Here is a 25,766-nt window from a genome sequence, read left to right as displayed (position 1 = left end):
AAAATCTATAATATGTATAGGAAATAGAGACATTAAAATGGATATTTTTCTACTTTTCAGAGTAGCAAAGTTAATAAGGCTAATGACATCTTGTGCAGGTGAGGGTGCAGAGTGGAGGAAATACTTTCATTCTCTACTTGTGGGAATATGGTTGGCACAATCATTTTTGAAAGGCAATTTAGAAATGCCTACAAATTTTAAATGTATTTAACCTCTTCCCTTTCACTTCTAATATTGAGAATTTGTTCTTTAGATATACTCACCAAAGTTCAAAATTATATATATGGTACACACACATATATATATATATACACACACATTGTTTAGCAAAGGAGAGAGGGAAACAATCAAAATGCCTGTTAATAAGTGATTGATTACTAAATTAAAGTGCATCCATACAATGGAATTTTTTGTACACATGGATTCATTTAAAGATAGCAACTATGAACACATTGCACATTAATGACATCTTTAATATCATAAAGAAGTTAGTGCTGACCTGTGGAGCCCTTAAACTCTGTCTTAAAGTGTCAGTTTGTTCCATAATATGAAGGAGCTAATGAAAGGCAAATTTGGAAAGTAAATTTTATTTGACCTGATTTAGAATACCTAAGTTTGAAAATTTGTTAGAAACCTTAGCAAATGTCTCAATTTTGATGGCTTTACTTCTTTAGTTTATTGCTTATTGCCTTTGCCTACAATATAAAGGATTACTCTTTACTTTCTGGATAGAAGAAATTTTGTATCTAACTAGAATAATTTCCTCTACTTTATGTTGACTTTATTATATTCCTTAGTATTTAAGAAAGAAAATAAGAACAAAATTTCTCTTTTCTCACTTGCAAAGGAACAAAGATACTTTATAATCATGTTACCTTCTTTTACTTATTTTAAAATGTCTTATTGACACTTTGATTAAATACATAACCAAATATTGTTTCTCGGGCACCTATAATTCTATCTTAAGCAAATGTTCAATTCTCCTCTGATAATTTCTTTAATTCCTGTCTTGCCCACATCAGGTCCTAAGTATAGAAAAAGTTAAATCAATCTTTTAGAATATCTTTTGCACTTAAAACTCTCTTTGTGATATCTTAGAGGGCTCCTGGAAAAGCCACAAAGCTTTGTTCTTTCATCTTATGAAAAAAGAGACAGAAACAAATAGGTTTATTTATTAGTTACTGTTGATGAGTTACATAAGAAGAATTCTCAAAGAAGAAGAGATACTCAGCCTTCCTTAGGTTAAATTTGTATAAGTAAATGACATTAATATTAGTCTTTTAGAAATTGTATGCTCTACGGGAAGTTCCTAGAGATTCATCAATGCCCTCACTGTCCATGATATCTTTCATTTTATGAGTCCTAATGGTGCTTTACCTGATATTAGGCAGCAAGAGTTCAGTGTTATAATTTCAGTTATTTAAAATCTTAACTAACCCATAGTCTTATCATTTTCTTCAGAGAAGTTTTAGGTTCACACAAAATTGAAAGGAAGATACAGAGATTTCCCATCTACCATCTGCCCTGACACATGCCATCCTCTGCCGGAATGATACATTTGGTACAACTGATGACCCTACACTGGCACATCATTACCTCCCAGAGTCCAAAGCTTACCTACGGGTTTACTCTTGGTAGTATACATCCTCTGGGTTTAGAAAAATGTATCATGACCTATATTGATCATTATAATATCATAGAGAGTTTTTTCACTGCCATAAAAGTCCTCTGCGCTTTGCTTATCCATCTGACCCTGTTCTCATCTCTGGCAACCACTGATCATTCCAGTGGTTTTGCCTTCATAGTTTTGCCTTTTCCAGAACGTCATATAGTTGGAATTCTATAACACGTAACTTCTTCAGATTGGTTTATTTTACTTAATAGTATATATTTAAGTGTCCTCCATGTCTTTTTATGGTTTGATAGCTCATTTCTTTTTTATCTCTGAATTCCATTGTCTGGATGCAGCACAGTTTATTTATCCATTCACCTACTGAAGGACATTTTGATTAGCTCCATGTTTTGGCAATGATGAATAAGGTTGATATAAGCTTCCACGTGCAGATATTTGCATGGACATATGTTTTCAGCGCCTCTGGGTAAATAACAAGGAACATAATTGCTGGATCATATGGTAAGAGTAGGTTTAGTTTCATAAAAAGCTGCCAAATTATTTTCTAAAGTAGTCATATCATTTTGCATTTCCACAAGCAATGATTGAGAGCTCCTGTCCGTCTCCATCCTTATCAGTGTTTAGTGGTGTCAGTGTTCCAGATTTCGGTCATCCTAATAGGTATATATCTCGTTGTTTTAATTTGCATTTCCCTGATGATATATGATTTGGAGAATCTTTTCATATGCTTTCTTGCCATTGTATATCTTTTCTGGTGAGGCATCTATTAAGGACTTTGATCCACTTTTTAATTGGATTATCTTCTTATTGTTGAATATTAAGAGTTCTTTTTATATTTTAGATTGAGTCCTTTATCAGGTATGTGTTTTGCAATTATTTTCTCCTAGTCTGTGACTTATATTCTCATTCTCTTGATACACAATGAAATTCTATAAAGCTTCCAAAAGGAAAGGAATAGTTCTACATGTACAGATGTGGAAATATATCAGAGATTATTAACTAGGAAAAAAAGTACAGAATTATGTGCAAATACAATTCTTTAGTGTATATTGGAATGGTGGAGTAAGGATTCTCTTGTTAATTTTTTCCTTTCTTTACTTTTCTGAATTTTCTAAATTGCAGGATGGATTTTAGGTAATTTCCCTTAATCTCCTTATATTGCTTTTTAAAAAATATTTATAAGAAAACAAAAATAAAAGCTAAAACATTTCAATATAGTCTTTAAAGGAAGTCTTTCAAAGAAGCCAAGAACATGTCAGGGCCCTCAAATCTGATACAAATCTTGCTACTACTTATGGGAACCTATTCTCTTGGCTGGCAAAATAAAATTTCTTCAACATGATTTCCTCTATCTTATGATTTACCAATTTTGTTCCCTAAGCATGACATATACTTCCTTACTTTCCTTATCATATCTCTAATTTTTCTCATCTTTATGAATAAATTGAAGGATAGGTTTTTCTAGAAAGCACTTAATTTTCAAGGCAGAGTTAACCTTTTCTTCTCTGGATTCATATACCCCTATACTCCTTTTATAGGCTGTACCACATTGTTATTTTTTTTTCTTTTTTGAAAGACTATAAGCACCTGAGGTCAGGGCTTTGTATTCATCTCAACAAATAAAATAGGTATGGTATCTGGCATGGTATATGGAATATAGTAAAAATTTAAAGAATATAGTAAAAATTTTAAATATATTTGAATGAATTAATTTTTTGAATGAATTAATTTTTAATGGAAATGTTTTTTCTTCAATGTAAGAGCAATCAGAAAGACACTTATATTTCAAATCCACAGGGAACTGCCCATAGAGGTTAAGAACCTAGTTCTGTAGTAAAATTACATTGTTTAACTCTCAACTCTGTCCTTTAAAAGCTATATAATCTCCAACTCTTTTTTTAAAACTAAAAATAGAATAATCCTAGAACCTACATTATAGACTTGGTGTGAACTGAATGAAATAGAACTTGTGAACAGTTTTGAAAGTTGCCTCAAACCTAGTAAAAATTAAATGTATATTGTCTTTTAAAATTGTTATATTAAATCCATTCTATGATTTTTTTTTAAGTGGTAGAGAGAATTGGAATTAGCTTACATCTTTCTTTTCCCAACATTGGCACATTTTGATGACAGACTGTGTGGCTGCTGGAATCTCTTGAGCTTATCTTCCTATCAGCCTTGGGACTTATTTTCTTGTTTTGAATGCCAAACTTGCATTTCCTTCTTCAGTTCATACTCCTCATTTGTGACTGGTCTCAAGGAGACAGGAGTTGTGCTCCTGATCCTTGAACATTCATTCTTGTCTTGTAGGCCTGCTGTGCCTCAGGACTCGGCTCTTACATCATCATTTTTTATGTAGCTTTCTAAGAATGTCTTCCATGATTGTGCATAAGCCCTAATGTTCTATCATTGTTTACTTGTTTATATTTCCCACTAGACTATGCTTTTTCAGGCCCACCATGGCTAATTTCAAACTACAGTTTCAGGTCACTAAGGCAAAGTTGAGAAAAGATGTCCATATTAGATCTTGCTAGCCAATGTGTGTTGGCTCCAGCACACTTCTGGATGGAAGAGATGGTTACAGACAGGCATGGTCTGGATAGACTTCATGGAGGAGGTAAAAGTTGAAATGAGTCCTATAGACTGCATAAAAATTATATAAGTAAAGGAAAATATGTTCCAGGTTTGGAGAATGGAATAAGCCATGCATGGAGGCAGGAGGGAATGTGGAATATTTAGGTAAATATACTCAGCACGCAGTGGGTACTCAATAAATATATTTATGAATACTTGAGTGGTAGTGATTCTGATTGAGAAGACACTTGAGAGGAAATAGATCCAAGGGTCTCTATCCTTCATAATGGTTCTTTTTCCTTCCTCTCCATCCGCAGAATCTTCATCAGCTTGGCTCTGTGGGCTGAGTGAGAAACTACCTTGCCATTTGCTTATTATTTTTAAGTTATTTTAATGATCATACAGATATCTAATAGTAAGATAGGATTAGCAGAGAATTCTAAGAGGGCAGAAAATTTTAATTTTCAAGAGTGGCCTAAAAGACATACATCTACATAATGGTTTTTATCTCTGCTAAACAAACATGCCTCCAGACACTGATTTCAATTATAGTATTCTCTGTAAATACAGATATAGGCAAGCTAGCTTGAGATCAACTTTTTTTTTTCTTTTCTGGTATATAAATATGGAATTCTGCTTTGGCAGGGGTCAGCAAACTTCTATAAAGAGCCAGAAACTAAATATTTTCCACTTTGTGGGCCAAATGGCTTCAGTCATAACTCTGCCTTTGTAAAGCGTGCAAAAGCAAGTCATAGACAATATATAAATGAATGATTGTGGCTATGTTCCAACTAATCCTGTTTAAGAATAAGGCAGGAGACAGATTGGGCCTATAGCCATAGTTTGCTGATTTCTTGCCTAGGGCATCAAGGTGTCTAGGAAATCTGGACTTCTTTAAAGTTCCTGGGGCACTAAAGATCAAAAAAATGCCAAAAAATCACAAGGACAATATGATGTAAAGATGACTTCATAAAAAGAATTCAATCTATTTTTTCTGGTAAGACGTTCTTCTAAGCCTCCTGCTCCCTCCTTTGTATACAGGTACAGGTAGTTAAGATGTCATATTAATATTATAATTTTGGTGCTTATACACTTTTAAAAAAACTGATTTCTGAATAAAACTAACTTGGGCTGTCACTTAATTCCTATAATATTAGAGTTGCCCTGCAGACAATAACAACCTGCCTAATAACCTTCCAGGCTCATGGTTGCTTTTTTTATCTGATGTTATATCCATATTCCTGGGGAAAATGAGTGAGTTAGAAATGGTGATACTATGAGTAAACCAACTAATTTTCAGGGTCAGTTTCTTTATCTTTAAGACAGGAAAAATAGAACTTGTTATATTTACCACAGAGAAGGAAACTATTATCTTAATGGCAGGTATGAATCTATGTCCTTTTTTCATTGGAAAAAATTACCTGAGAGGGGATCAAAAAAAGTCCTACGTTCATCTGTTATGATTCAGTGCTTTACTTCTTCCTCTCTTCTTGAAGAATTCCAGAAACAGACAGCTGACCTTCTTCCAGGTACTTTCTTTTTTGCTATCATCATCTATTATTAAGTCTAAATTCTTTATGGATAAGGCATTACACATGTAGCATTAATAAGGGTGAAAAAGGCTCCAGGAGAATTAAATCACATTAAACAAGATAGCTGGGCCATAGTGCATCATGTCTGGAGACCTAATCATATAATGCTCAGGCAAGTGGTTGAGATCAAAGACTATATCTGCTTCTATGTGAGAGTCTGAGATTGGAAAAGAAGAAATAATAATAACATTGCCAAAGAGAAAGAAAATACTTCGAAGAGAGATGTAGAAGATTTGTGCCCTGCCCAGATGGCCTTAGATTCCCTGTGCCTGCTCTGTGTGCCCACCACTCTGATTCTACAAGCTAAATTTACTCCCAGCCACATGGTCCTGCAACCTTCAGAAAACTGCCCTTAGGCACGGGAGCCTTGAAGCCTGTCTGGAATGGGCTAGCACCGGTTGCTCAGGGCAACCTATAGCCAATGACTATTTGATATGGTAATGAAAAAACTTAGCTCCCTTGTCTTAAGGCAAGACAAACCCAGGTATAATTCACTCTACCAAAATCTGACTGAAACTGCACTCTTATTTGGCTTTTTTCCCCTTCTTATCCTGCCTTCCCCCATTTTCTTACTGGTTTCTCTATAATAAAACACTTAAATAAAACAATTACTTTCAAATCCTTAATTTCAGGTCTTTTTCTGGGAGAACTTGATCAGAGACAATAGAAAAAGCTAATTTCTTAGTTTTTCTGTAATAAAGTCCCACTACATTTAACACAAGTAAGCACGTAATTTTTGGAAAAGTGTCAACCAACCTGTCAACGAATGCATGGTGAAGAAGAAAAATGGGATCATTGGCAGATCCCGGTACCTGAGACATTGTTCCATTCATATAGATATGCAAGGCATTGTGCATACTGCTTTGAGAGGCATCTGCTATCCCAGTAAGTGGACTAGCAAATCCTGTTGGTAGAAAGAAAATTGAAAAGAAAAAAATCAGTTTGTACTAATAATTGAAAATCTCAGTGATTATCTCATTTGGTTTGCAACTACACTTGAGTGCTTAATTCAAAGTAATAAAAATCTATAATATAATAAAATTCATTCTGTATTGAGATTCCTTATATTTTGTATGCCCACTGAGCATTTGATAAATCTTGGTGGAATTGAAAGATGTTAATCTGGGTACAGTGGACTGATTAAGCAGGTGGAATAGGTGGAGCCAATCATATTCCCTCCTGTTGCTTCTGCCTATTATTTCTCCTTTAGATGCTGAAAAGTAATAAGACCTTTTTATAATAATCAGCATGGTCACTCTTACTTCAGTCTTTAATAGCACTTAGAGCAGATCTTTCCAGCCTGTATGTGTCTCCTTGCTTTCCAGTTCTGGTGGTTACTTTTAATTTTGGTTTTTGGTTCCAAAGAAAACATATAATTTGTGACCTCCCATATCAAAGTCTGGCAGACATCAGATCAGAATGTGATTTTGCCAATTATTCATTTCAAAACTAATCAGAACTCCATTAAATGGTTCCTTTTATTGCATCAGGAATACTAATAGTGGGAGAATAATGATAATATGAGCCATTATTTTCTGAATATTAATTGTGCCTAATGCTTTTGGTGACATATGTCCTCCAACCTTTTCAGCAACTCTATCAATTAAAAATTATTATCTCTCTTGGAAAGTAGATAAAACTGAGGCCAAGAGAAGTTAAGTTTCCCTAAGTGACACAGAGCATTGTAGAGTTGGGATTTTAACTTTGTTCAATTAAGCTTCAAAACCTGAGCTCTTATTATTTTGCATTCTCTTTCACACAGTCCCTGGGAAGAGGAAGATGAAGAGGAAGATATCAGTTCAGTCCATTGAGGCAAAACATAAAACAGGTAGAATTCAGATTCAGAACCAGACAAAGAAGTCCATTTATCAAAATTAAATTATAAGTAGCAACCTAGTTGGGGGAATATGGCCAAGGGCATATTATGAAATTTTAGAATTTAGAAATATCAAACAGAAACTGGAAGATGATAATAATATTAAAGGTAGGATACACACAGTGAAGGCACTATGATTTGGGCGGGGGGGGGTCTAGCTAATTTTATGCAACTAGGATTATTTTGTTGTCAATCTGTTTGTTTTTAAAGATGCAGCTCTTGACTGCTACATTTGATGATTTGTGTCACTTCACCATTGTGACTCACTAGATTTCTACCCCTCAGCTAGTGAATTTTTTCCCCTCCTTTTGAGCTTTTTCCACTCATTCTTGGAGACTAGGCTAAGTTCTGCTCCCACTGGGTGCATAGCCTAAGAACATGCACTTCCCTTCCCTTTTGTCTATGAAACTTGTATGATTGTATATACTTGGCCTTTACTGTATGCAGATATTTTTCTATGAGCTTGACATGATTAATTTTATATACCCTTTAGAGTGATCCAACAAATTAAGTACCTTTATCATCTCCATTACACCAATTTGAAAAAAAAAAGAGGTTCAGAAAGTCAAGTAACTTGTGTTAGATTTAAAAATAAATAAGAGAAATTAAGGTGGGGACACAGCTTGTTTTATTCTAGAGTTCAGGCTCTTGAATGCATTGTTTTACTGACTTTTCTATATGGCAATAAATCCCATATCATGGAGACAGACTTCTGTACAGCAATGGTCTTTAAGCTTTTATCCTTGATGGCACCAAATGAAAGTTTTAAAATCACATTGTTTATATATTCTCATATGTTTTTAAGTAGATCCAGATTATTTTAATCATAATTGTAAATATTTTCAGAGGCTATAACTTCAAGGATATTGAAAATAGTATACATGTAAAACTAAACATTTAATACAATGTTTTAAAAAATGTATCCACCTTATTCACTGTCATCTCTAATATTGTATGAAATTTTGTGAGATTACCTTTTTTGACTTCATCTCATATTTTTATTCTACTTTCCCACAGAAACATAATTAAGTATTATACAAGTTTGCTTGATAAAAAAAAGCTTTTCTGCAATGAAAATATATACAAAAATTAAAATTACTTTTTAAAAATTCCATGTAAACATTAATCTGGGTTAATTTATCACTAAACATCTTAGCCATAAGCAACTTATAAAATCACACAAATATATTAAAATGTTTTACAAAATAGTAAATATAAAAGAGTAAAATTTTATTGAAAGTTTGTTTCTTAATAATATTGGTGAAAGATCATTAATTAAAAATTAGTTATCCATAGATTAATATTATTTATTGCTGCAAAGGATAAAGTTTCACATAAATTCTTTTCTTAATTTCAAAAACTAAATCTGAGTCCTGAGGAAACTTTGTTCTTAAAAATAACTACATGGGAATAAGAGATTTTTTATAGCAATTTCCCTTAATTATTTGAACTCTCTTTTAGTTACGTGCAAAAAAATGACTCACTGATCCAGAATCAAAATAATGTGATTTGTCAGCTGACAACTCAGTCAAGAATTCTTTAATGAAAGCAATCTTATAAATTATGAATTTATTTACAAACCACATGACTCAAGATATTTGCCACCTAGTCATTAAAGTCATGCCCTATAGTGACACTGGCACAATATTTTGAATGCTCTACTTGTTTGGCACCTGTGAGGTTTTACCCCCCTCTGAGAATGTGCTGTTGACAATGGATTTAGGGTATATGAGAGAAAGGCTTTTCTCCTGAAAAGTAGAAAATATTGGGTAAGATGCAGAGGAAAAGGAGAACCTTCAGGAACCTTCCCATTCAAGATTCATTTTAGAAAAATATACTTGGGAGGAGGACCTGGAAATAAATTTCCTTAACATGTTCTGTACCATGTATCCTGTAGAAAGTCTTAGTGAATCTGCAGTAGTGTGGCTATCTCAGTTTGAAGACACTGCTATAGAGAAAAGATTTTTTAGAGCTCTGCAAACTGGGTTTTCAATTCTGTTACCAAATGTATGGCTTTTGTAGAGATAGCTCTCTTTTTTGAGTTTTGGCTTCTTCCTTGGTAAGAGAGGAGATAATCAATGCCCATCTGGATTCTGATGAGGAATAATTTTGATAGCACGTGTGAAGCAAATAGCACAGAATCTGACACAAAATGGATGCTTCCTAAGTAGTACCTATCATTTCTATCGGCTCTTTGCATTTGATCAATGGGTACTTATGAGAGATACTAGCCAAGAATATGAAGTACTCCCATGGTAGAAATGTCTCTTTTGCCACACTACCCACCATCAGGACCCATTTCAACACCAGACGCCTCACCTCTTCCTAACTCCATTGCTCTACAGAACCTGCCTGTTGCTTGCCCTCATCCATTGTTAGGCTGATCTTAGAAAGTAGGATTGCATTTCTAACAGTGTTCTCAGCAAGGCTTAGTATTTCTTTACTCACTTCTTTGGCTAATTTGCCAGATGCTGCATCTGGGAAAGCCTCCAAAGTTATTAAGAAGGGATATCTGAGTAAGAAGCACATAAGAGTTTGTCAGACTATTGTGATACATGCTCAGAAATAGTTCAAAGATACAGGTTGAACAAATATCCAACTTCTTTGTGATAGGTACTAGATTATTAATATAGATAATCTTATTATATTAACTTTTTTAAATAAACTGTGCAATCTTGTTTCTTCAGACTAGAAATGCCTTAGAAGTAGGGACCAAATCTTTTGCTTTGATTTCTCACAGAGACAGAGACTCACATCATTGTATTTAAAAGAAAATCAAATGTAAAATATGTCTCAGCCTTTCACTTAGACCATTCTATAGAGCCTGGGAATAGAAAAGATACATTTCTCTCCATAAAATCCGAAGGGATCTTCAAAGAGCTCTACTTGGCTGCTTGTTAAGAGACAAAAAGAGAAAATGCCATGGATGTGATTAGTATGAAAATTTGAATAAATTATTTTCTATTTTACTTCTTCACACAATTCTTTTTTTTTTTAATTTTTATTTATTTATGATAGTCAAAGAGAGAGAGAGGGGCAGAGACACAGGCAGAGGGAGAAGCAGGCTCCATGCACCGGGAGCCTGATATGGGATTCGATCCCAGATCTCCAGGATCGCGCCCTGGGCCAAAGGCAGGCGCCAAACCGCTGCGCCACCCAGGGATCCCTCATTTTTTTTTTTTTGGCCAGTAAATCACCTTGGAAAAATAAGAAACGTTTACACCAATATCAGTAAATTCTCTTGCTGAGACTCTAATTCTCTTTTGAAAGAGCAAGTCAAAGAGGAAATTCTAGGCACCAAATAACAGTTTATACATCAAGCTTTTGAAATATCTCTTGTGTACCTGGTCTCATGTGAATCCCAGGGCTACCTAGATATAAATAGTATCATTGTCCCAATTCACAGACAAGAAAACTTAAGTTTACAGAAGTTACACATCTATGAGTTAACACATCTAAATTCAAGCTAGTAACGGAGGGAATCAAGGAATTGAAGATAGCTCTGATTGATTTCAAACCTGTGCCTTTTCCTGTAAACTACAGTTGGGTTGTATCTGTGCTGACTCGCTGATTCACCTTGGAAGTAATAGGGACCACCAAATGAATTTATGAGCTTACATCTATTAACAGATGTAACAGGTGCTTCAGTCTTGTCTGAAGATTCCCCATGATGGGAAGTCCAGCAAGCCAGCAGGGACCTTGTTAGCAGTCACAGATGCCAAAATAGCTCAAAGTTCTTTGTGAAGGGCAGGGATGGTTGCCTGAAGTACTCTGTTAGGCTGTAAAGTCTGTGTGCTGTGTTCCTATGGGAAACGAATAATCACAGTTTCTGGCTAATCATAACAATAGAAAACTTCAGCCTGTCAATCCATGTCTTTTCTCTTTTGTTTCCTCCCCAATAGTTCTCTGGAGAGATTTTCTGTTTGTTTGTTTGTTTGTTTTTAATATTGAAGCTTATCTCCAACCCCTGGAGATACACATTTAATTGGTATAGAGTGGGGCTCAGGCACTTGGAATTTTAAAAACACCCAAGCGATTCTAATGTGCAACCAGGGTTGAAATTCACTGATTTAGTCTAAATTGCTTTCCATCCTCTAAACTTGAGATCACAATTTAAAAACTTTACTTCTGAAGGTATTATTCCCTTCACTTGAAATTTTTTTTTGTTATATTCTGAAAGTCCAAAAATGCTTTTGCCTTTAAAATCTCACAGGATCTTCTGCCTTAAAATATTTTCACATGGTGGGGGCACCTGGGTGGCTCAGTGGTTGAGCATCTGCATTTGGCTCAGTTGGTGATCCCAGGGTCCTGAGATGGAGTCCCACATCGCGCTCCCTGCACGGAGCCTGCTTCTCCCTCTGCCTGTGTCTCTGCCTCTCTCTGTGTGTCTCTCATGAATAAATAAATGAAATCTTTAAAAAATATATTTTCACATTGCGGTGCCTGGGTAGCTTTGTTGGTTAAGCCTTTGACTCTTGATTTCAGGTCATGATCTCAGGGTCATAAAATCCAGTTCCGTTCAGTGTGGAGCCTGTTTAAGATTATCTCTCTACTTTTCCCTCTACTCCCTTCGTGCCTATGTACTCTCTCTCTTTCTCAATAAATAAATACACAAACAAGTAAATAAATAAATAAAATTTAAAATAAAAACAAAATATTGTAATGCTGATAACTCCTTCAATGCGTACCCTTGAAAATTATGTTTAAAAAAATGTAGCAACTATTATGCGGTAGGCACTGACTGGGCATTTTTACCCATATCATCTTATTTCATTCTGCATCCTTCTTTCTAAGAAACTGGGTTTAGATGTTACACTTTATCATGCCTAGTAGATTCTGAAATGTGAAAAGGTACATCGTTAAATCTTCAGAACAGAATACATTTATTTGATTTAATTTTACTTTCAGTGCATTTCAGGCCCCTTTCAATATTTCTTAGAGTTTCAGTGGTATAAATGGAGAAAAGAAATCAAAAAGAAAGACAATTGTATGTTAATGCATCTGAAGATTGAAGCAAAGTGACTGTTCAGGTCCCTGGCTCTCTTCCCCGTAATTAGTCTCCTAATGTGCAACTTCATTCAGGAACTATGGAATGCATAGCCTCATAAGGTTATACACAATGATTTTAAGGGGTTGTATTTGATGGCTGAGTACTTTAAAAAGCTTATAGTTGAAACTATTTGCAGCAGAAATACAATATTGCAGATCAAAAAAAGATCTTGGCTCTAAGTAGGTCCCTAGGTATAATGGAAGCATTAGCTTTCAATCCAATTTCAAGCTTTCTCAAATAAAGTACTAGCTCTACAGCCATAAATGTAATTAATTAGCATTTATGTTTATTAGGAAATACTTTTAATTTGACTCAGGAAATTCCTTCAATAACAGGGAATGGAGAAATGAAACAAATGTAGCAGTGGGTGATTGCTTCTTACCATATAATTATTAGATGACAGTTAAGGTCACAAATGACCGATAAATTCCACGGTTCTCAAAAATATGGTCCCAGAGCCAGCAGCATTCATCTATAAATTTGTCAGAAATGTAAATATTCTAGCCCTCCAGAGAACTATTGAATCAGAAAGTCAGTGGGATTCACCATTTGCATCAACAAGTCTTCCAGGCAATTCCAATGCACACCAAAGTTTGAAAATCACTGCTTTAATTATTTTCATTGTTTGCACAAAGACGATGGTGCATAATTAGTCATAGTCATCTCCATAAACTCAATAAAAGAGAACAACAGAATTTTTTCATGTGTCATCACTTTAAATTGTTTATTATTTTAAATATCAGACTAATTTCTCCTGTTAGTAATCTCAGTGTGTGTGTGCTGTGTATGTGCATGCACATAAGGTAATTATTTCCTTTACATACATATTATAAATACACAGCATATATATAATTTACATCATCCAGTGATTTTTTCAATATTTCTTAGATCTTATCTCCAGTTTATAGACACATCTATAATATGATCTTACACATCAAGGATAATTGTCCATTTCTTCATTTAAAATTTGTCTGAAACCTGTTTTAAGGTAAAATTTTCTTTTCTTTTCTTTTAAAGATTTTCTTTTTATTTATTCATAGAGACACAGAGAGAGAGAGAGGGAGAGACAGAGACACAGGCAGAGGGAGAAGCAGGCACCATGCAGAGAGCCTGACATGGGACTCGATCCAGGGTCCCCAGGACCACGCCCTGGGCTGCAGGCGGCGCCAAACCGCTGGGCCACCAGGGCTTCCCAAGGTAAAATTTTCTAATGGCTTTCTTTATTCTAAGGTTTGTGTGTTCGGAATGACAGGAATATTGAACCGCACAGTAGAGTCATTTAGTTCACTGAATTGTACAGGCTGAAATAAGCAAAGATCCTTATAGACAAAGTGTTATTCAAGCTATATTCTCTTCCCTTTTTTCACTTTAAGACTGAATTGATAGTGATTGGTACATTTGGTATATTTCACTGGATATGCTAAAACTCTGATAATATATTAATTGCTAAGGCCATTTTTGAAGCAAAGGTATAATATCCTCGTCCCTGCTTGCCCCAGGCTGTTCTGGCTTTAGCACTGAAAATCCCGTATCATAGGTTGGATCAGATTCACAAGCATGCAACTGAGTGCTCTCCACCTAAGAACTGCCCTTACTTGGTTTCACGCTCTGCTGTTGCTATCTTGAAATTCTTAATATTTTTCGAACAAGGTGTTCTATATTTTCATTTTGCATTGAGCCTTGCAAATTATATAGCTAATCCTTGTCCTTGGAAACTACATAATCCTAGACCAACAGAGATTGTTAGTCACCCTGCAAAGGTTCTACATAACATTCTGTCATTGGCTTGTTTCGATAGGGCAGTTCTATAAAATACAAGTCAAATGTCTTAAATGTGTCCCACTATCTCATTTATTCTTTGCTTTTTTAAAAAGATTTTATTTATTTATTAATGAGAGAGAGAGAGAGAGAGAGAGAGAGAGAGAGAGAGGCAGAGACACAGGCAAAGGGAGAAGCAGGCTCCATGCAGGGAGACCAATGTGGGACTCGATCCCGGGACTCCAGGACACCCCCTGGGCCAAAGGCAGGCGCCAAACTGCTGAGCCACCCAGGGATCCCTATTATTTGCTTTTTAATTAGGCAGGATCATTTAATGATATTTTCATATGCAAGTCACAGATTCCCTATATATCCATAATTTTCTATAATGAGTATTTTAACATGTTTGCATTATACTTTATAGTGTGCAAAATATGTTCAGGCACATTTTCTCACTTGACGTTCCCAGCAGTGTGTTAGCAAAGGATTAGTAACCAGATCTTAGAGGGGAAATGCAGGGCAGCAGCAGAATATGTTGTTTTGTAGCATTTCTCAATTTTCATGGTGTAAATATTTCCATGATTGTTAATTTCAAGGTACCAACTTGATGTCTTTGAGTAAAGAGTGGAGAAAAGATGCTGTCAGCTCTCATGGCAGATATGAGTCTGTTCTAACATGTCACTGGATGCTCTTCACATAAGGGAGATAGAGTAGCCATCATCATGCTTACAGTGCAAATGAAGAGGTTATAGAATCTAAGTGATGTTAAAGGTCATATGTCTTTTGAGTGGTTAATGTCAAAACTATATCTTCAATTTTCTCATTTTAAATCCTGTGTTCTTCATCTTATACGATTCTTTCTTTCTTATCACTCATATCTATCAATTTGTGTATGGGAATTATTGCTATTAATGTATGAGAACACACATATGCCATGGATGAAAAAAATTAGCATCAAATAAAGTTAGTTGTAGGCAAGCAAAATTAATAAAGATTCTACTTATGTTAAATTAAGGGTAAAATTTTTTTGTGGTTGAAGTATAGTTGACATACCATGTTACATCAGTTTCAGGTGTTCAACATAGTGATTCCACAACTCTATGTTATGCTATGCTCAGCATAAGTGTTGTTACTGTCTATCACTGTACAACACTATTATAGTACTTTTGACTATATTCCCTATGCTGTACCAGGGTAATTATTTTTAAGATGCCTTTGATTAAAATCACTTGAAAATATGTTTGACTCTTCCACAAGTGTGTTTGCCTTTTAAACCTTCAATTTCAACTAGAGATTTGTGCTTGCATATTGCAAAGCTTCCTCTTCACAATTTTAATTATAAATGGAAATATGATTCATATATTTTACTTGCCTCTGTTACTACTTAGTTACCACTTGGCAACAAAGATTTTTGCTGCTATGATACTTCTAACTTCTGTGTGGTAGGCACTAGGCTAAGTGTTTCCTCATGTTCTTATGGAACTTAATCCTGTAAAGAAGATATCATCAAGTCAGCTATCAGGTGGTAAAACTAAGGTACAAAAAAGTGCTGTGGTTTATTCAAAGTCAATCAACTGGTAAGTGGCAGAGGCATGATTCGGGCTGCTTATGTACCAGATTCCAAAATTCTGCTTAGTCATTCTGTTGCACTCTTAGTTGAAATAGAGCTAGCAGTTGTACTAAAATATAAAATCACTGAGATCACAATACATATTTTCTAGTTCCAGTAGTACTTTCCTTTCATTCTTTTTGATGAAAATACTTAGGCATCTGATCCAGTTTTCCATAATATTATCTTTCAGAACCGAGAAGGCCCTATTATGGGGGTTCCCACTCTCCTCTTATTTTGGATGAGTACCTTACGAGCTTCCTATCACAGGACTTCAAAGGGTTTATAGTCAGCTGAATCAACCAGATTCCTGTCATAACACACAGAAAAGGCTGGAATTCTTTGGTAGTGCCACCAATAGATAAGCCAGATGTTCACCTCCTTAAGCCCCATGTTTGTTTCTGTCAATCTGAATCACCTTACTGAATTTCAAAAGTTTGTAGAAGAGTTTAATTGCATTTCAAAGGTTGATTTTAAAGGTCATTTTAAGGGAGTACCAGTGTGGCTCAGTGTTTGAGCATCTGCCTTCAGTGCAGGCTGTGTTCCCAGGACCCCAGGATCCAGTCCCTCATCAGGCTCCCCAGGGGGAGCCTGCTTCTCCCTCTGCCTATGTCTCTGCCTCTCTCTGTGTCTCTCATTAATAAATAAATAAAATCTTTAGGGATGCCTGGGTGGCTCAGCGGTTGAGCGTCTGCCTTCAGCTTATGGCGTGATCCCGGGGTATGGGATCAGAGTCTCATGTTGGGCTCCTTGTGGGGAGCCTACTTCGACCCCTACCTGTGTCTCTGGCTCTCTCTCGCTGTATCTCTCATGAATAAATAAATTAAATCTTTTAAAAATAAATAAATAAAATATTTAAAAAAGAAAAGATCTCTCATAAAAAAATAAAAGTCATTTTAAGTAGAAATTACTATCATGCTGTTACACTTTGGATGTCAACTCAGTTTAGGTCTGATACTTTTCTGGAATAAGTTTTGTCAATTGGCAATCTAAAATACTAGTCTACTCCATGGTTTAAATTTTGGTTTATATGTGGAGCTAGAAAATAAGACCATGCATCGGCATGCAAATCAATGACTTTTTAATTTAATAAAATTTTCCCATTACAAAGAGTGTTCTAAGTTATTTATAATTATCATGTAACCTTTATAACAACACAGGAGGTAAGTATTGTGATTATCCTCACTTTGCAAATGAAGGACTTCAAGTGAAGACAGGTTGAATTTAACAAGAATCATCCTGCTAGTAAGTGACAGTATCAGGATTTTAATGCAGGCAGTCTGACTCTTAACCTCTACTCTCTGTTTCCTCTAAAACTTGGTCTCTCTTTTTGAAAGACTTGGGGACATGACCTCCCCTGTTGATGATCCAGTTTTGCTACCTAATATCTATGTGACCTTGTCAAGTTATTCTGAATCTCAGTTCTCTCATTTCCAAAATAAGTGTAATGATAAAGATGGTATAAAGCTTTTGAGAGGAGAAATTAAGATAATGGATCTGAAAAGTTTTTAGGAACTGATAAAGTAGGACTATATTGATACCAGCCGTTGTTATTAATTATAAGGACTCTATGGGAATTTATAAGACTATTATGTTAGGATTTTAAAAAGAATTTGTGATTTTTCCCTTCTCATTCTTTGTATTTTACCTGACCTACTCCAGCTCATCCTTAAGAATATCAGATCCCCAATCAGAGTTTCTCTAACAATAAACGCTTGGTTAGGTACTTCTATTTAATAACACTTCCCTCTTCTTATTTTCTTTGGATTATATTTACTTATTCGTGGTCCAATTCTTTATTTGGACACAGAGAGAGAGAGAGAGAGAGAGAGCAAGCACAAGCAAGGGAAATGGCAGGCAGAGGGAGAATTAGGCTCCCTGTAGAGCAGCGAGCCCAATGTGGGGCTCCATCACAGGACCCTGGGATCATGACCTGAGGCAAAGATAGACTCTGAACTGACAGAGCCACCCAGGTACCTCCTCATGGTCCAATTCTTAATTAGACTGTAAATTCCAAGAGAGCAGGTTCTGTACCACATTCCCTATTTATTCCTCATGTACTGAAAAGTGCCTACATGCAGCAGATGCTTTGTTTGTTGAATAAATAAATATGGGATACTTATTTCTCATTTTAAAACATGTAGCCCCAATTACTAGCATAATTTTAAAATCAAGTAAGCTAAATTTTTTTGGAACATGCCCATAATGTTCCTAGGTTTATGACTGCATGAGATGGATCATGGCTCTGAATCAGGCTTTCATGATTTTATTCAACAGGCCCTTCTTTCAATATTCTTCTGATGGAATAATTAATTATATATAAAGGTCCAAGCAGTTTGTATGAAAAACAATTATGGTGTTGCTCTACATGGAGGAGATATTAGTAGATGTTAGGAAAGAAGAGATAGGTGATTCTTCATTTGAAAAAAAAATGTTAATAGGAATAATTATTCACCTATAAATCATAGGATACATTTTGGAAGATGCTATTGGGAAAGAAGAGTATATAATGGGGGAAAATAGAATTTCATGACCTTTTTCTGCTTGGTGGAAAATGGGACAAAATGGGAAAATATTGTAGAAAGGTGGGGTGGGAGGAAGAAAGCAATGACAATGAGAACAGATAAATTAAGAATTGAGGCTTCATTGAAAGATTTGTATTTAGTGTCATTGTAATACCTATTCAACCCGTTTTTGTGGATTATTTCTTTGGGCTTCCTCTTTCTTTTACAGAGTCTCCCTTAATATTTCTTGCAGAGCTGGTTTGGTGGTCACATATTCTTTCAGTTTCTGCCATCTGAGAAACTCTTTATCTCTCCTATTCTGAATGAGAGCCTTGCTGGATAAAGTATTCTTGCAGCAATGTCCACAATAGCCAAACTGTGGGAGGAGCCTCGGTGTCCATCAAAAAATGAATGGATAAAGAAGATGTGGTCTATACATACAATGGAATATTACTCAGCCATTAGACACGACATACATACCCATCATTTGCCTCAATGCGGATAGAACTGCAGGGTATTATGCTTAGTGAAGTAAGTCAATCGGAGAAGGACAAACATTATATGGTCTCATTCATTTGGGAAATATAAAAAATGGTGAAAGGGATTATAGGGGAAAGGAGAGAAAATGAGTGGGAAATATCAGAGAGGGTGACAGAACATGAGAGACTCCTAACTCTGGGAAATGACCAAGGGGTAGTGGAAGGGGAGGTGGGTGGGGGGTTGAGGTGACTGGGTGACGGGCACTGAGGGGGGCACTCGACGGGATGAGCCCTGGAAGTTATGCTATATGTTGGCAAATCAAATTCCTATAAAAATATATATACAAAAAAAAAAAAAAAAGAAGAATTGAGGCTTCAATGTGGGCCCAAAACTAAAACTCCCAAGCAATTACTAAATCCTAGAGAGGAAAAAATTAAAAAGGCTCAAACAGAAAGATGCAAAACATATCTATTCAGTGTCTTCACAAAACCTATTTCTTTGAACCCTAGATGCACACCAACCTCCTATTTAGGTGTGGCCCTATGAATGAATCATAGCTAATGAAATATGGTCAGAAGGTAGGTAGCCTTCTTCTAGGCTTGACCCATATATTCTTCAAGACCAAACACCCTCTTCTCTTGTCTCCCAGGAACATGCAGAAAATCCATCAGAGATCTGAGGCATAGTCACTAAAACAGCCACATGAAGGGCCACTCATCAACTATTAACATCCAAACTGGACTTGGTGTGAGCAAGTGGTCAATTTTTATTAGGTTAGACCACTAAGATTTTGGGGTCTGTTATGCTCTTATGTCTTAGTGTGGGCTACTATAACAAACTATCATAGACTGGGTAGCTCATAAACAACAGAAATTTACTTTGAATGGATCTGGAGGCTATAATTTGAGATGAGGGTGCCACCAAGTTCTGGTGAAGGCCCTCTTCCAGTTTGCAAACTACTGGCTTCTGATTATATTCTCACATGGCAGAGAGGAGAGAGGGGAAGCAAGCTCTGTTGTAACACTTATAAGGACACTAATCCTATTCATGAGGGCTCCATTCTCATGACCTCATCTAATCTTCATTAAATTTCAAAGGCTCACCTTCTAATATATTACATTGAGGGGTAAGATTTCGACATATTAGTTTGGAGGGGACACAAATATTCAGCCCATACATTCTAGCATGTCACTCTGATTTCCTAAATTTATAATAAATTCTCCAAGTTTAGGATGCCTGGGTGGCTCAGCAGTTGAGCGCCTGCCTTTGGCTCAGGGCATGCTCCTGCGGTCCTGGGATTGAGTTCCTCATTAGGCTCCTTGCACGGAAACTGCTTCTCCTTCTGCCTATGTCTCTGCCTCTCTCTCTGTGTCTTTCATGAATAAATAAAATAAAATCTTTAGAAAATAAAAAATTCTCCAAGTTTTATAACTCAAATGGTCTGGAGAAAAGAATATTTTGCTACTTAACTTACCACTACAGATTTACTGTTGTCTTATGTGAAACGTAGTAGACAGAACACTGTAGGAGACATACTTCATGTTAATTCTAAAACAAACACTAGGAAATTATTTCAACAAACTCTAGGGAAAGTGTTTGTAACAGAAACTGATCATTTTTTCACCTGTACTAGTTCTCTTCCTTTTCCTAATAATAAATATCCTAAATGTAATGAGGAACATGGCCACCAGCGGGAGATTACATTTTTTGGTTTCTCTTTAGTGTGGATATGTCTATTTGACCATAGAGATAAAGCAGATTTGATGAGAAACACTTCTAACTTATGCCTTTAAAGGGAAATGGACATGCTTTCCTCTTCCCACTTTGTGCTCTTCCCACCGGTTAAGGTAAAGACATTAGAATGAAGATTTAGAGACAGAAGGGAGTTGAGGATGGTACAGTTGCACTACCAGTCCCAGATTATGAACCTCTGTTATCGTTTCACAATAGCAAAAACAAAAAACAAAAAACAGAAACAAAAACAAAAAAAACCCTGTCTTTTTAAAGTCACATTATTTGTGTTTTCTTTCTTACAATATTTTAAAGTGAGTCCTAACAAACAGAAATAGACCAATTCAGCAATATTTTATAGAACTAATGACCTGTGGAATCTTGGAAGAAATACTTACAGCCATAGTTGCTTTTGGTGTACATATACATGATGCTTCTTATCCTTAGTAATTACCACATATCAAGTTTTTCTGCCTATGAAACTAATCCTTTTTGTCAGTATATTCTCTTCTACTTAATTAAGCACTAAAGTGATAATTCCAAGTTAATTAGCTTTCAAAGCTTCTATTGATAAATCACCTACTATAAGGTCACTGTCACAAGATTCTGAATGTACTATAGGATGAAAAAGAAAATGTAAATATAGTTTGGGTTAAACCCATTGACAAGATAACAGAATTCTAATATAATAAATAAACCTTTAAAAAGATTTTCTTCATACTAGTATAGCAGAGGCTTTCCACATTTAACAAATGTTTCTTATTTGATACTCACATGAACACTTAGATATAGATAGTACAGAAATATTATCTCCATTTTGTAGATGAAACAACTGTGCTATGTGAATGTAAATAGCTTACAAGGTCTCATGTCTTGAGCTCCAGGGATTCCTCTTCAAGGATGGTGGTATACTTAACAAATGTCTAAACATTTCCCATTGAGATTAGGAGCTCAGAATTGAGTACTGAGTTTGGATTCCAGCTCTGTCACTTATGTTCTATATTGTTATAAGCAGATGACTTTGCTTTTCTGACATATGATTTTTTAATCCATGAAATGGGGATAATAAATAAAACCTACCACTCAGAATAAGGTTGATAAAAGGTGGAGAAATTGTTCACTAAAGTACTTAATATTTAGTAATCTCTCAATAAATGTTAGCTATTAGTTTTTTAAGTTTTCATTTTTTTAAGGAAGGATAGGTTTATAGCATAATAAAAAGGTACAACCCTAGGGAGTACCATTTATTTATTTATTTGTTTGTTTGTTTGTTTGTTTGTTTAGATTTTATGTATTTTAGAGAAAGAGAGAGCATGAGCGGCAAGAAAGGCAAAAGGGGAGGGAAAAGGAGAGAATCTGAAGCAGATGCTGAGCTGAGCACAGAGCCTGACATGGGGCTAAATCCCACAGCTGAGCTGAAATCAAGAGTCAGATGAAGGGGAGGTGGGTGGGGGGATGGGGTGACTGGGTGACGGGCACTGAGGAAGGCACTTGACAGGATGAGCACTGGGTGTTATACTGTATGTTGGCAAATCAAACTACCCCCCCCAAAAAAAAAATTAAAAAAAAAAAAAAGAGATGCCTGACTGACTGAGCCAGCCAGGTGTCCCGGGAGTACAATGTAGATTATATTTTATAATTTCCTTCTGTGGAGCACAATACAATAAAAATTGGATGGTGTCCCAAAAGTTGTACAAACAGTAACCTTAATGAATTTTTTTACAGACCTTGATAGTTTTTATCTCACACATACTTGGCATTGTAAACAATCTTCTATTTCACATGTTTTCCCCTGGACCCAGCTAAAGCTCTACTATAAACTAATCACTTTGGGATATTTTCTCTCTCTTCTAAAAAAAAAGTTTTTATTTAAATTCCAGATAGTTAACATGCAGCACAATATTAGTTTCAAGTGTACTATTCAGTGATTCAACATTTCCATACATCACCTGCTGCTCATCACAAGTGCACTCCTTAATTCCCATCACCTATTTAACCCATCCTCCACCCACCTTACCTCTGGTAATCATCCTGTTGGTCTCTATAGTTAAGAATCGATTTCTTAGTTTTCCTCTCTTTTTTTTTCACCCCATGCTCATTTGTTTTGTTTCTTAAATTCCACATATGAGTGAAATCATATAGTATTTATCTTTCTCTGACTTATTTTTGTTTAGCATAGTACATGGTAGCTCTAGCCACATTGTTGCCCATGATGAGATTTCATTCTTTTTTATGGCTGAGTAATATTCCAGTTTGTGTGTGTGTGTGCGTGTGTGTGTCTTCTTTATGCATTCATCATTTCATGGATGCTTGGGCTGTTTCCATAGTTTGGCTATTGTACATACACTTCTATAAACATTGGGGTACATGTATCCCTTTGAATAGTATTTTTATATTTTTTGGGTAATTATCTATTAGTGCAATTGTTGGATCGTAGGGTAGTTCTATTTTTAACTTTCTGAGGGACCTCCATACTGTTTTCCAGAGTGGCTCCACCAGTTAGCATTCCCTACAATGTAAGAGGGTTTCGTTTTCTCCACATCCTCATCAACATCTGTTTTTTCTTGTGTTTTGATTTTAGCCATTTCTGACAAGTGTGAAGTGACAGCTCATTGTAGTTTTGACCTGCATTTCCTGGATGATCAGTGATGTTGAGTACCTTTTCATATGTCTGTTGGCCATCCGTATGTCTTCTTTGAAAAATGTCTATTTGTGTCTTCTGCTCATTTCTTGATTGGATTTTTTATTTTGGGGACATGGAGTTTTATAAATTCTTTATATATGTTGGATACTAGGCCTTAATCAGATATGTCATTTACAAATATCCCATTCAATAAGTTATCTTTCAGTTTTGTTGATTTTTTCCTTCTCTGTGTAGAGGCTTTTAATTTTTTTTAATATTTTATTTATTTGCTCATGAGAGATGCAGAGAGAGAGGCTGAGACATAGGCAGAGGGAGAAGCAGGCTCCCTGCTGGGAGCCTGATGCGAGACTCAATCCCAAGACCCCGAGATCATGACTTGAGCTGAAGGCAGACGCTCAACCACTGAGCCACCCCGATAGCCAAGAAAATTTTTATTTTTAATGTAATCCCAATAGTTTATTTTTGCTTTTGTCTTCCTTGTCTTGGAGACATCTAGTAAGAAGTTCCTATAGCTGATATCAAAGAGGTTGTTGCCTGTGTTCTGCCCTAAAATTTTAATGTCTTGCTGTCTCACATTTAGGTCTTTAATCCATTTTGAATTTATTTTTATGTATGGTGTAAGAAAGTGGTCCAGTTTTACTCTTCTGCACTTTGCTGTCCAGTTTCCTCAGCACCACTTGTTGAAGAGTCTGTCTTTTTCCCTGGGTGTTCTTTCCTGCTTCGTCAAAAATTAATTGACCACATAGTTATGGGTTCTTTTCTGGGTTTTCCATTCTGTTCTGCTGATCTATGTGTCTATTTTTGTGCCAGTACTCACTACAGGTTTGTAATGTAACTTGAAGTCCATAATTGTGATGCCTCCAGCTTTTCTTTTCTTTTTCAAGTTTGCTTTGGCTATTTGGGGCCTTTTGTGGTTCTGTACAAATTTTAGGATTATTCATTCTAGCTCTATGAAAAATGCTGGTGGTATCTTGATAAGAATTGCATTAAATATGTAGATTGCTTAGAGTAGTATAGACATTTTAACAATAACAAAACAAATATTTTAACAATATTTGTTCTTCCAACCCATAAACATGGAATGTCTTACCATTTCTTTGCATTTTCTTGAATTTCTTTCATCAATGTCATATAGTTTTCAGAGTACAGGTCTTTTATCCCTTTGATTAGGTTTATTCCTAGGTATCTGTTGGTTTTTGATGCTGTTGTAAATGGGATTATTTTCTTTATTTCCCTTTCTGCTGGTTCATTATTGGTGTATAGAAATGCAATGGATTTCTGTATGTTGATTTTGTATTCTCTGACTTTACTGAATTTATGTATCAACTTTAGCAGTTTCTTTGGTGGAATTTTTCAGGTTTTCTAAATAGAATATCATATGAAAGTTTTGTTTCTTCCTTCCAGATGTAGATGCACTTTCTTTCTTTCTTTCTTTCTTTCTTTCTTTCTTTCTTTCTTTCTTTCTTCTTTCTTTCTTTCTTTCTTTCTTTCTTCCTTCCTTCCTTTCTTTCTTCTTTCTTTCTTTCTTTCTTTCTTCTCTTTCTTTCTTTCTTTCCTCTTATTTTTTTTTTGTCTGATTGCTATGATTAGAACTTCCAGTACAATGTTAAAAAACAATGGTAAGGGTAGATATCCCTATATTTTTCCTCACCTTAGTGGAAAAGCTCTCAGTTTTTTCCCATTGAGGAAGATATTGTGCTCCTGCGGGCAAGGGTTGTATATGGCATTTATTATGCTAAGATATGTTTCCTCTAAACCTATCTTGAAGGTTTTTATCATGAACAGATGTACTTTGTCAAATGCTTTTTCTGCATCTACTGAAATGATCATATGGTTCTTATCCTTTCTTTAATTAATGTGGTATATAACATTGATTTGTGAATGTTGAACCACTCTGTCACCCAGGAATAAATCCCACTTGATTGTGGTGAATGATTCTTTTAATGTATTGTTGGATTCGATTTACTAGTATTTCACTGAGAATTTTTACACTCACGTTCATCAGCGATATTGGCCTGTAGTTGTCTTCTTCAGTGGAGTCTTCATCTGGTTTTGATATCAGAGTAATTCTGGCCTCATAGAATGAATTTGGAAGTTTTCCTTCCTTTTCTATTTTCTTGAAATAGTTTGAGGATAAATAATCATTTCAATCCTCTTAAACTTAAAGTAGAGAAGGAAAGGATAATTATTCATAGTCCGTGGCATGAAATTGATTTGTTCTAAAAAGATGGAGACTAGAGTTAAACCCCATTATTTGTAGATGTAACATTTTAAATTTAGACCAGATTTTTCCCATATAGGTGTCTGAAATTTAT

At 35.4% G+C, this 25,766-nt stretch overlaps 1 protein-coding gene across 1 annotated transcript in view; it reads right to left on the bottom strand.

The window, feature by feature from the left end:
- TYR (tyrosinase) overlaps positions 1-25,766 on the bottom strand; it is a 95,489-nt gene that overhangs the window by 44,857 nt on the left and 24,866 nt on the right. Inside the window, exon 3 of the mRNA XM_026015193.2 lies at positions 6,556-6,703. Within this exon, the coding sequence (XP_025870978.1) occupies positions 6,556-6,703 (148 nt within the window). The remainder of the gene's footprint in view (positions 1-6,555; positions 6,704-25,766) is intronic.

The sequence above is a fragment of the Vulpes vulpes genome, chromosome 11, assembly GCF_048418805.1.
Source record: "Vulpes vulpes isolate BD-2025 chromosome 11, VulVul3, whole genome shotgun sequence".
Taxonomy (NCBI): domain Eukaryota; kingdom Metazoa; phylum Chordata; class Mammalia; order Carnivora; family Canidae; genus Vulpes; species Vulpes vulpes.
The sequence above is the reverse complement of the archived record's forward strand: the minus strand, read 5'-3'. Positions and strand labels throughout refer to the sequence as shown.